At 34.5% G+C, this 13,445-nt stretch overlaps 1 protein-coding gene across 1 annotated transcript; it reads right to left on the bottom strand.

Moving 5' to 3' along the window:
- Window positions 1–903: 903 nt before the first annotated feature.
- On the bottom strand, window positions 904–5,294 carry LOC144572991 (putative glycosyltransferase STELLO2). The gene is made up of 5 exons (XM_078322641.1): window positions 4,211–5,294; window positions 3,290–3,580; window positions 2,254–3,021; window positions 1,909–2,035; window positions 904–1,552 (listed from the first exon to the last, which is right to left on the bottom strand). The coding sequence occupies exons 1-5, from the start codon at window positions 4,849–4,851 to the stop codon at window positions 1,073–1,075; spliced, it is 2,307 nt and encodes a 768-aa protein (XP_078178767.1). The 5' UTR covers window positions 4,852–5,294; the 3' UTR covers window positions 904–1,072.
- Window positions 5,295–13,445: the final 8,151 nt, after the last annotated feature.

Raw genomic sequence — 13,445 nt, 5'->3', positions numbered from 1 at the left:
AGAAAATAGTAGCATCATTTTTTTTTTGCAATAAAAAATAAGAATTAATATTTTTTTTGTAATATACAAAAGTTAACCACTTGCTTATAATTTATTTATTTTTTGCATAAGCATTCAACAATATATTGCTACAGTGTATATGAAGTAATAGGCTACTTCAGAGTTCTTTTGTCTTGAGCTATTCCCGATGCCAATTAAAAAAATATTAAATAAAAAGACTATTGGACTAAAGAAAAGTGAGTTCTCCTGTATAACATTAATTACACTCTTGTAATGGGTCCCACTGTCATAATCTTCTTCCTCTCTTCACTTTTTTTCTTTCGCTGATTTGATCTGTTTTCTTCAATTTATTTCACTTCAAATTTGAATATGCTTTGAACCGGATTTTTTTCTCAACTGGTTCAGCGATTTTTTGAATATAACCGGCCGGTTAAACCGGTTTTTAACGGTCCAGTAGCATAAACGATTCTTTAAACGAACCAAACCGGACAGGTGGGCGGTTCCGGTTTTTTCCGGTCCGATTCTGATAACACTGGTTTTTTCGAGATATAGGAAAACCGTTATGGTTTATCACGGCCTCTGGCCCTTATGGCTTATTACGGCCAGATTTAGCACTAATCACCGCACTTTTTAAAAAAAAAAAAATAAATAATTCCTGGCCGTGATTGATAATCACGGCCAGGAATTTTTTTTTTTTTTTTTTTTTTAGAAGTGCGGTGATTAGTGCTAAATCTGGCCGTGATAAGCCATAACGGTTTTTCTATATCTCGAAAAAACGCAAAAGCGTTCTCTAATCTCGATATTTAATTAATATATTTCCTATTAATAAAAATTTCGGATGTTGACTTAACAATGGGCAGTTTCTTTGTTGCTGCTCCTATTGAAAGGGTTTTAAAACCTTGCTGACAGAAAAAATTCCTTCATAACCTAGAAAGAATGTTACAATATACAATAACACCAGGAAAGAAAACAAAAATGCTAAGGTATTAAATAAAACCAGAAAAGGGGGGAAAAAAAAAAGGACTGCAAACTCCCTATTTCCAAACTACTTTACTCATCCTCCTTTGAGGTTTCATACCAATTCCATAAGAAGAGGATCCCCACTAGCCATAAGCCGGACCAACTTCACAAAATCGACCTCATTTTGCACCTTCATAGGAAACACTGCTGGTGCTTGAGCAGTGTAAATACTTGAAAAGGTATCATTAGGTGATAGGCTCGTCTTATAAACAGTTTTGGCCAATGCATCGGAATCAAAATTTTGGGGTGAATCCATTGAAAGGAAAAACATCGGCACGGCAATCTTCTGATGGATATCTAAATCACCTACATATCCGACCAAATCAGTAAAATCACCTACAAAACGGCCTGGTATGTAGAATAACTCGCTGGTAGAAAAGGCGATATTGTCTTCATCCCCCATGGACTCCTTGTAACTGGTCTGGAAATGCACTGGGAAATTGCTAACGACCCGTGTTACCATTTCTCCTTGCTTTAAGAACCATTCGTCTGTGTTCCCGATTTTTGGTTTTGTAAACCATGAGTCTTTGATCTGCAGAAACAATGCAACAGTTTGTCAAAAAATACTTATTCACTGTTCAGGTTGATCAGATGCCAGGTCAGCGTGCTATTGTGTTTGTCATACACAAATAGGACCATTAAACAGATGATTACGCTACAACTTAGTGACACCAACAAGGCCCCAAAATAATATTTTTGTATTTATTAATAGACATTGTCACATCTAATTTATTCTTTTTTGAATAATATTAATTAATTGAGGCAATAAAATCAGTTTGACTTGTGATCTCATTTGTTGCCTTGGCATACTTTCCTATTGTTAGTTTGTTACTAAATACGGCAATGCAATCATGCCTCCTATAGCAGAGCTTCTATGGCAAAATTTACCTTGTCAGTTATCCAAAGCTTTGTCTTGTCGGCTAGAAGGAGATTCCAATAGTTGATAATCATATTATCTTGAAGGAACATAAATCCTTCAGCTCCACTGTACCGCTCAAATACCTTAGGCAAGTACCTGCAATAGTTATGACAACAGATGTTCAAACAGATGACAAAAAATAATTTTGGAGTGAATTTACAAAAAGCTGTCCCTAAAAACACACATTTGGTTTCTTCCCTAAATATTGTCATTGAGATTTTGCAAACAGGGAACAAAAACAATGTGTACCACTGTCTATGACCATAATAGGATATTATGTAATTCACACAAGAACATTGATAGTAGATACTCACTTGTATGCATGACCTAGCGAGCACTGCTCCACAGCAAGATCCCAGTTACCCTGTTCAGCCAAAATAATCACCGTCTTAAATATTCTACCATAAAGCAACCTCCACTCGAGCGCTGTCCGGTCAACAGGTCCACTCAAGTGCATCACCAAAACAACATTGCCGAAATGCTTCCTCCACCGAATCAAATTTCCAATTTCGAAATTCACTGTGCCTGTCTCTTCCACCCCGAGATGAACCGAGGGGAGTTTTTTCGGCACGAAGTCCTTCTTGTCTCCATGACCGATTGCAGCTCTAGCCCGGTCGAGCTCTAATGTCATCAATCTCGGCTGTTGATACCCGGTTGCAAGTAAATCCTGCAACCAAGCAGCAGTCAACTTGACGTCCTCTTCAGACCAAAACCCTTCCTCAGCCATTGCATAACTCAAGTGAAGAATTCTCTCGAATAACGTGTGCTTGTTTGATCTCCAAGAAATGAGGAACTTGATCAAACGGTTGACGTTTACATGGAGGTCTTTCTCTTCAGAGAAGTGGTAGGCCTCGGCCTTATCCATGCGGTAGATGGTTGGAGGGTAGAAAGCCACAAATCCACCGATCTCCCATAGGATCCTCTGTGCCCAGTACCCTCTGATCACGTCTGAGGCCATTGAGCTGATGGAGACAGGCAGCATCAGGCCCCAGAAAGATTGTGTGTGGAAAAGTGTGTTGAAGGAGTTCACTGGGCCCATCATGCCTTGAGGAAGTGCCACCTTGGGAGCATCCTCGTCAAATCTATGGTAGTACGGATTTAGTCAGATGCATCCAATTGTTATCACCAAATTAAATTTCTAGACATGGTAAATAGCACCCAATTATTTAGTATTACCACACAAAGTTACAGCAAGCATAATCCAGTATCTAAAAGGCATAGTATGGTAGAATATCCTATTAGAGAACTCTTTTTGGTCCATCGGAGTACTTACAGAAACAACATTCATATTTTGATATAACAATGCAAAATACATCCATTTACAGTTACAGGATAGGACTAAATTATTACCTGATGTCAAAAGCCTCGAGTCCAGATGATTTGCGGGTATAATAGAACACTGCATCCACATCCGGTAACCCATTAGATAGACCCTGCTGGATGAACTGCTGACCACTAAACACCTCAGTGTAGAATTCCTCATGTGCTACATCACCAACCTTGTCAAGGGGGAGCCCACGAGGCCAGACTGACCGCTGCCCGAAATGTATGTATGGGTTTACAACTGTTCGATTTGGGTCAGCATGGCTGTACTGGAGAAGTACTGGATGTTTCTGCTCTACAAGATTTGTGTCGAAGTGCCTGAGTTCAACAGATATATCTATTATTACATTATCCGAAAATAGTTGGAGACTCGCACTAGTGAATAAATTACAGATATACCAGTTGGGTGCCCAAAATTAGAATTTACCTTGAGCTGTTTTATTCAGTTTTTAGTTATGCGGGCTTTGTTGAGTTCTTCAAATATGGAGTGCATTTGCTAAAATTCATGTTATTTGTTCACCAATTCTGAATTCCATGCCGACAGAAGCTCAAGAAATATGGTATGTATGTTTCGTACCTAAATCTGGTATTGTAATGTTAGCTAGAAGGGTAAACTATTCTTAATGTATATGCAGAATGTGAAAAGAGATGTGAAGTCCCTAGCAGTAGAGAAGGTATTGCTGCCACAGTTTGATCTGAAATTAAATAGCTACTCCACAAAACTGTCTACTGTAATATAAACATACCAGAACCCCATGTCATATCTACTAGATTTAGGATTTATTTTCCAAAGAATACCAATTAATCTAAATTAATCACTGTGATTAAGGCTATAATCCTGATTCCCGAAGGAGTTCCTTACCTCCGAGACACTGAAATTATAATAATTATTCATTAAAAATATACAGTTATCCAAAAGAAAAATGCACCAAAACAACCATTCAATACCTGCTAAGATCACTTCCTAGAACTTCAGCACGATCATCAGCATCAAAAATCATTTTCGCACCATGCTGAATCGCAAAGAGATAACCAATCGTCTTTCGCACGTATGAGGAATAAGGCAGGAAATCCACTGATTTAAACCCAAGCTGTGCTTGTTGCTCCAGGGACAGATAGATCGCGCCTTTAACCGACCAATCGGCTGGTGTCACTGAATTCCCCACAGCCAGCAACTGCCACCCCTTGATCCGTGTCAAAGCTCTTAAAGAATCACTAGGAGCTGAGGAAACCGAAACCACGATCCATTTCTCTGATTTGAAAGAGGAGTATGGTACTGACGGGCCGAGGGGTCGCACCGGAGCAATGTTAGACCAAGAGACTTGAGGGTATTGTATCTTATAAGCAGCTGATTTGTCTGAGTTGGATTTCTCGAAGCACAGCAATGCGGCCGAGTCACCGGCGTTTCTGAGAAAGAACAATGCGGCGACAGTAGCTATGACAAAAAGCACTGCTAGGATCTTGTAGGAGTTCTCTGATGCCCATATGGAGAAATCGAGCTTCTTTGAGAAATTACGCGCTGATCGAGGCGGTGTGTTGAGAGGTGAGGTCGGCACTGTCTTGGCCACCACCCGGTCTTGGACCATCATTCTCTAGCAATCAGAAGAAGAATTGGATTGAACGGGATTGGAATTATTGGAATAAATCGAGAATTGAAGAGCAAGATGTTGATTTGGGAGGGTGGTTTTGGTTGGAGATCTGGAATTAGAGTGGTGGTTGGTGGTGGGTAGCACCGACAGAGAAGGCAAGCTCTCGCTTTCTTATAGTTCAAGGTTCTCTTTCAGAGAAGGTCCTGTGACAGCATGTGTGTTGTGTGTGTGTGTGTGTGTATTGTGATTTACTCTACTGAAAGGAGCTGCTTGTGTGGAATTGGAGAAAGGGGATCTATGGCGCATGGAGGAATATTGTTACATAATAAAAAATTGATTTTTGCGTTTCTTACGAGAGGAAATGGTTGGTAGAGACGAAATGGTGGGTCAAAGGAGCTAGAACTAGAACTCAAGATCAGAGCGTAGTTGACTGGAAAATAAAAATGAGAATTCAATTTCTTCTTCCTTTCCGGACGGAAAATATACAACTTGCTTTGGATCTGGATCCTCTCCAATTGTGGCAATGGAACAGTTGGACTACTGAACAGTTCCAGGCGAATCTGATTCGTCCATTTCGCATCTGATGTTCGGTGTACCTATTTCATAAGTAACACTAGCACGGTTAGTCGCTTAATCGATTGCAGATGAGAAGAAATGGAAATTCCAAATAGTGTTTTATAAGCACAGTACAGTACATGTACGTCTCTTCTTTTCGGAAATCATAGTGCATTTACAATTAAATCAGACTTGAAAAAAATATACCGTAAAATATATTATTTCATGCTATGTATATGAAATGTGGTTTTTAATCATTTCGTAATTCGGTACAAAATTAAACAACCGCAACAAAATGACCAGCGTACTCGAAATATAACCAACAGCATTCACAAAATTTGAGGGGTACTAGGTGAACGTGTTAAATTAAAGTTTGTGATTGTATGTTTCTTCAAGAGAATAAAGCACATGCTATGTAAGTTAAATTTATTTTAATCTGATAATTTATTTCAGACATTAATTCTTATAAACGTTTGTTTTTGTATCAGTTAGTAAGTTATGGAATTGCATCTCCATAAATCTACATTCTTATATTAAGTATGTAGATGTTATGATCTGTCAACGGCTTTGATTAAAAAATAAAATTTCATATTGAATATCAGTTCTCTGATTAAATATTATGATTCTTTGCATATTTTTTATGTTATTTTACATGTATATATGTAAATTATTTAGATGCATACTTGCTGCACATACTCTCTACATACAAATTGTATCATCTTTCTGATCGGTTCTTATTTATTTCTACTTTTTAAATATCATTTAAGGAATTTTTTATTAATTGGTCATGTATTTATTTCTTTCTATGTTTCATATCATTTAAAAAATGTTATTCGTTATTTAATATGTCATTTTTTTTTTTAAATTGTGAAAATATTTCAAAAGGAAAAAATATATATGTCATTTAATTTAAAAAATATTATTTGTCATTTAATGTAATTTGTATGAGATTTTTTTTCATTATCTTATAACATGTCTCTGTCATTGGAATAATAGAGTCCAGTCATGGTGAAGCCACCCTCAACAAAATTAGGCGACTGATTATTTCTAAATTTGAAAATAAGTTCTTTATTCGTATAGTTTCAAACTTTCAATTGTCGGGACGATATCTCTGGATGTAAATTACCTTTTTCTAAATTGGGCCTTAAGCCTGATTATATGTCTCGATCGAGATTCAAATTCAATTGTTGAATTCGCTACTCAAAAAGAAAGATGCTCCCCGTGTTGAAATCGCCGTAATTTTTAAAAATACTATACCCCAGAAAATAATAAATCAAACAATTACGTTTTCTGAAAAATTCGAATTTTGACACAGCCGCATCCTCCAGATGCAAATCATTTATGGGGTGGCCGCATCTAGGGGCTGAGGCCCCCCCCCCCCCCCCCCCCCCCCCCCCCTTTTTTTTTCTCGTGTGGGGGGGAGGGGGGGGGGGAGGGGGGCGGGGCTCAGCTTTTAGATGAGGCCACCTTAGAAAGATAGCCGCATCTAGGAGTGCGACCGTGTCAAAATTCGAATTTTTCATAAAACGTGATTGTTTAATTTATTATTTTTTAGAATATGGTATATTTAAAATTTTCGGTTGAAATCGTACTCAAAAAAATGAAAAAGATGAAAAAAAAAAAAAAAAAACTCCTTATGTATCATTGAGTCATGCAATTTAAGATTTAGCATGGCGAAAAAATCACTACGGAAAAAATTGTTCATAAATAAAAATAAAATAAAGAAAGATTGTGGTAATGACTTGTCAGTGACAAGTGACCAGTGATGAATTTGCTCACCTCTGAGTCTCTGACTGATCAACTGGCTCCGTCCTGAGTCCGGTTATTGTGGATTTGACCGTTCAAGGTGCTAATCCTCATCTCTATTACTAACAAAACTGCAATGTTCCCATCTCTATTATGAGAAAAAGTAATGTCCTCGGATCACAGTTTTTTGAAAATCTTTGCGTATAAAAGTCTTTTCTTTTTAGCTTAGTTCTGACACGCTTTCAACTGTCATAATTTCAAGTACAATATGTATGTTCACATAATAATATGTGTATGTTTACAGAAGGTGGTCCCCAACAGCTATCACGCGTTTTCAACTGGGACCACGCGGTTTCATCTGCAGAACATCCATTGAACTTGTTTATATGATTGTTTTCATAGTATTACATAATCTAATGAACTTGTTTATAAAATTAGTGTAAAAAGTCTGAAGATTTTTAGAGGACTAAAGACCGGAGACTATTAGCTGCTTCCCTCTATTATTACTAGAGAAACCTCTCAAATTTATAGTCCCATCTTTGGTCATGAATGCATAAAAACTCAAGAATCTAAACATGTGCCTGAAATGTTATTAATTAAATATATGCACATGTGTCGAGAAAATAATTGTATTATTAATCTTACAAGATGTTGCTTGAAATAAGAATGCATGCATTTTTAATAGTGTTAATTGAACACATGTGTCGAGCAAATGCTTGTGAATACATGTGATCGTACTTCAAATGTAATATTACTTTTTTTCGAAACTAAAAAATGTTAATAGATCTTTTCAAAGTCTAGGATAGAAAGTCATGCATAATTTTTTTCGAGATAAACTGAACATAATTTTCTTCTCTTTTAGGGTAGGTTTAGTTACAAAATAATAATAGTTAGAATAATTAAATTAAAAATAGCTATTATTTTTCTTATTATCAGGACTACTATAATAGCATTTATATTTTTTTGGGATCCAACCCTCTATTTGTCCAGAGAAGATCTGAGCCATTTATTCTATGAATCTCAGTCACTCATCAAAACAGATCTCAATCTCAGTCTTTAATCAATAATTTAGATTTTATGTATTTGTTTCATAGTATGAAACGTGTAGAAGTCGAAATTTAATTAAAAACATACCCGTTTCAACGCAACACATAATCTGAGCCATTATACTCGCCACATTATTTTCATTTTTTTTCTTGATTGTCATGCGCATAACGCGCTTTCCTTCTTCACTTCCCGACGCAAATGTCTCCTTTTTTTCTCTCTCTTTCTCCTTCCCGATGCCACCTATCTTTTTCTCCTTCTAGTGTGGAGAAGGAAACCAACCCTAGCGAAACCTTTTTTTTTTCTTTTTCTCCACCTCGGATTAAGCAGGAGCTCAGCGTCATTGCCACGGCGTTCCTCGCATTCATTGGAGAACAGCCAAAGCGGTGCCATCCGCCCGCCTCCTACTCATAGTCTGGTACAGTGGGTGGCAGGGACTGTGCTCTCGCTGCTACTAACGTGAAACCTACCTCCGTTGTAGGTAGCTAGCGAGAGTGAAGTAGAGAGCGAGCGAGAGAAAAGGAGAGAGAAGGAGAAAGTGAGAGAGAGAGAGTGAAGCTGATCAGCAGCTAGGGTTCGACGATGACAACGACGATCCCATCACAATTGATCGTGAATGAGGAGAAGAAGATATTGTCTGAAAAGACGATGGCTCCAGTGGCGGCGCCACTTCGGCCGCCCCGGCTACCTCGAAGTTCCCCTCCAAGCTTGCTCCTCCGACTCAGGCTGGTCAGGACCTTCTTTCGATAAATTGTTTTCTTTAGTTAACTATTCTATATTTTTGGATAATTTATGTTCAATCTGAAGTGTTGTTGTGTTTGTTTGATTAAAGTGAAATTTGGGGTTTTGGGTTATTTTATTCTATCTGTGAATAATTGTGAGTTGCTGTGGAAAGAATAAAAATTATTCAAAAGAGGGAATATTTTTATTCCTTGTAGCCCTTCCATACTCTATTTCCTTAAATAAGTACCAATTTTCAAAAAATTACAATGGAGATTCATAATTATAATTTTCCTCTCTTAAAAGCCCTCTCTTACATGAGCAGCTTCTTAGCATTTTTATCTCCATGTACACTACGTATACATGTACAATTAAGGTTTTGTGTAAACTTAAATTTAGGTTTAGTTGGAAGCCAGACCAAACATTTACTGCATCCAGCTGTTGAAACAATTAAAATGTAAAAATAACTAAATTGACCATGTTGTATCATTTTATTATAGAAAATATTGCCAAACAATAAGTATCAGTAAGGTAGAATCTAATTGACCATGTTGTATCAGTAAAATAACATCTTTAATTATACACATAATGAAGAAATTAATTAAAAATTAATCATATTTAAAGAAAGTTATCAAAATAATATTTCACTCCCGTTGCAACGCACGGGCACTTGACTAGTAATAGATAAATCTCAAAACCTTTCGGAGTATGTTATTCTAATAAGACAAAAAAAAATTAGATTCACTATTCTAGCTATTTTAATCCAATCAAACACCGAATAGGTTATTCCAAATAACCTAATTTAAAAATAGCATATTCTTAATCCAACCAAACATACCTTAAATGAGAAAAAAAAAATATAGCAACACAAAAGTAGTCCAATTAGAATCATAACAATAAGATTGTCCGGACGAAGACATATATAATGCGTTATCGCTAAAGGTTTTAAAACTCTAACTCTTTTACATATTTATAACTTAGCATTCATAGTCCATATGATGCGTTTCTTCAAGCTAAATAAGTACAAAGTTTGAAAATTAGCGGAAACTTTCCATATGAGAGCTCAATTTAATGATGCTAATTACTACGGAAAATTAACGACATAGGTCATGTTTGGTTGTGGAGTAAAGTTAAACCGGATTAAATTTCTTACTCCAAGCTAAACCGGAGTAAGTTAATCATGTTTGGTGGAGTAAGCTAAACCACCTCTCTAGATGGTGTAAGTTGCTCCGGTTTAGCTCAAATATTAATCCATCTTAAACCGCCTATGTTACTTCTCGTTTGGCTCCTTAAGCATGGAGTAAGGGGTTTACTCCACCTCTTACTCCACAACCATACATGATCATAGTTCTTAAAAAAAAAAAAATCATACTTGTACAATATTTTCCGAGAGGTTTCTTAAATCGACATTGCACGAATCTCAAAGCAATCAAATTGAAGGCGTGTTGAACATTTGTTAAGCAACGTAGGAATTCTAATTCCATTATCCTTATAACAATACACCTCTTGCTTCTGGCAAACAACCTTAGCCAGTTACTTGCACGCAATATATAACTTATAAGCATAGGATCATGTTTAAATTAGGAATTGCTAGCGCTTTGCGCAACAAATTACGATCATCTCCTTTCTCTTCCAATTAAATATCTTTCTTTTTTCTTTCTCTGTTAACAAAGTTGCTATGCTCCCTCAATTTAATTTTCGAAAACTTGACAGTGACTGCTAAGCGACTGTACTCGTAAATTTATTTTTTCCAATTAAATTTTGGAATGTTCTCAGTTCCATCAAATCGCAAAATACAAACTGCATAAATATTTAAATTCAATATCTGGCTTGAGAATTAAATTTTAAAATTTTCTAATCAAGTCACCTATTCAATTGTACATCAAATTTTATTAGAGTAATTTACAGAACAAATTAATAAAAACATATAGTCAGAACAAATTCAATTGTACATCAATATTTTATAATCAGTTGATGAACTTGAATCAGATCGAAATTTACAGAACAAATTAATAAAAAAAAAGACAATTTTAAAAGTTATATTAATTTATAATAAACAATTTAAAATTTAAGGTGAAACGATAATTTGCGTGTGAGGATCTAAATATTTTTTACAACTTTGAGGATGCTGCGAAAAAAAATGTGACAAAAGGTGTTTAATCTTTAACGGTTGATAAAATTATGGCACATCGCTGCCATCACAGTAAATGTGAATTTCATATTTTGGTCTTTTCTCTCTTGCTAAATATTTATTTGGTTGTACGAACACGAGAGATAAATTTCTATTAAAATACACAATACTATAGAATTATCATTTGAAGAACTAGCAAAGCATATGATTTTTATATAGAAGATCATGGGTTCAAAATTCAGATGAGAGAAATTATTTGTTGTAATAACAAAAGTATGAAATTTGAAGATTAGACCTTTATTTTTCTTTCAAAAAAAAATATCATTGGGAGGTTTTCTTTCTAAGATAAATTTAGAGCAAAATACATAATTCTATAGAATTATTATTTGGAGGTTTTTCTTTCTAGCTAAAATTTAAAGCCCTTTCAACTAAAAAATTGTCAAGCTACGAGGTGTTTACTCCAATTCGTGCATTTAGAATTAGTAAGAATTTTAAATTCTGAATGTTTTATTAAATGAGGAGGGAATTCCAATGATTCTTACTTTTCATACCTCATTATACCTCATCATAGCTTATCATACCTCATATTTTATATTTTCATTTTCAAAGTTCAAATGATTGATTCAAACCGCTCAACATAATGTTTATACTAAAATATGCATGGAGATAAAATTTTATATTTTTTGAAAATTTTTTTACTATTTTTTAAGATAAGTACAAAATTACTGTTTTTGGACCGTTAAAAAAAAGTGATTTTCTATTCATATTAAAAAATAGTAAAAAAATTTCAAAAATTATAAAATTTCACCTCTAATCATATTTAGTATAGATATTATGTTGAACAGTTCGGATCGATAATTTAGACTTTGAAAACGAAGATATAAAATATGAAGTATGATGAGATATGAAATACATGAAGCATTGGAACCTCCTCTTATTGAATTCAGTGCGTAAAATTATATAAATATCTAATTAAATTACTGTAACAATAATTCTTAGTTTGAACAATAATGAGACGACAAATGAGATAATGATAAATTCAAGGCGACGGAGACGACTTTTTATTTAAAGAATCAGACATCATTGCAACGCATCAATAAAAAATAAGAGGAAAAGATTACTAAAAGAAGTCAAAGAGAAATGAGAGGAGAAATATATATGCTGTTGTGAACGATTTAACGAGAAATGAGCTGATTTAATCAATTTAAATAATTTTGGATTTGTTAGACAAAATATTTAGGAACTAATTAATTTAATAAAAAACAATCCGATTTTTTTAAAAATACCCAAAACAAAAAATAAATAATTTAAAATACCCAGGTTTCGGACAAAATTTTAAAAATGCCCAAACCGCCTCAAAATTTGGCGGTCCGGAATTTTAATTCCTAACCGCCCCAAAATTCGGCGGCCCGGAATTAAAATTCCAAACCGCCCATAAATTCGGCGGTCCGGGCCTTTATATACCCCACACTGCAATCTTCTCTCTCCTCACAATTCATTTTCTCAAAATCTCACTCTCTCTCCTCCCCATCCGAATTTCTCCTCTCTTTTCTCCTCTCTTCTTCTCTCTTCTCCCAATTTGCAAGTAAGTCCCTATATTTTTTTAAAATTTCATTTGTAGTGTAATTAGTTATAATTAGTTATAATTATAATTAATTAATTACGGTACCAATTTAGTGGTAATTAGTGTCAATGTAGGTACCAAAATATTTATAATTAGTGATAATTATGGTACCAAAGTTAGTTTTAATTTTATTTTGAATTATTTAGTCCAAAATTTGATCGTAATTAGTGATAATTAGTTATAATTAGGGTTAATTAATTACGGTACCAATTTAGTGGTAATTAGTGTCAATATAGGTACCAAAATATTTATAATTAGTGATAATTATGGTACCAAAGTTAGTTTTAATTGTATTTTGGATTATTTAGTCCAAAATTTGATCATAATTAGTGCTAATTAGTTATAATTAGGGTTAATTAATTACGGTACCAATTTAGTAGTAATTAGTGTCAATGTAGGTACCAAAATATTTATAATTAGTGATAATTATGGTACCAAAGTTAGTTTTAATTGTATTTTGGATTATTTAGTCCAAAATTTGATCGCAATTAGTGTTAATTAGTTATAATTAGGGTTAATTAATTACGGTACCAATTTAGTAGTAATTAGTGTCAATGTAGGTACCAAAATATTTATAATTAGTGATAATTATGGTACCAAAGTTAGTTTTAATTTTATTTTGAATTATTTAGTCCAAAATTTGATCGTAATTAGTGCTAATTAGTTATAATTAGGGTTAATTAATTACGGTACCAATTTAGTGGTAATTAGTGTCAATATAGGTACCAAAATATTTATAATTAGTGATAATTATGGTACCAAAGTTAGTTTTAA

The sequence above is a fragment of the Carex rostrata genome, chromosome 21 (assembly GCF_964058835.1).
Source record: "Carex rostrata chromosome 21, lpCarRost1.2, whole genome shotgun sequence".
NCBI classification, from domain to species: Eukaryota; Viridiplantae; Streptophyta; class Magnoliopsida; order Poales; family Cyperaceae; genus Carex; species Carex rostrata.
Note: the sequence above shows the minus strand (reverse complement) of the source record. Positions and strands in the feature narration are given on the sequence as shown.

Bases quoted from the DNA above. Each gene is read 5' to 3' on its own strand.
- LOC144572991 (XM_078322641.1), bottom strand. From the start codon at position 4,851: ATGATGGTCCAAGACCGGGTGGTGGCCAAGACAGTGCCGACCTCACCT. The intron at 3,022-3,289 runs GTAATAATTTAG...GTACTACCATAG, and splicing joins CTCGAGGCTTTTGACATCAG to ATTTGACGAGGATGCTCCCA. The intron at 2,036-2,253 runs GTGAGTATCTAC...TAACTATTGCAG, and splicing joins TCGCTAGGTCATGCATACAA to GTACTTGCCTAAGGTATTTG.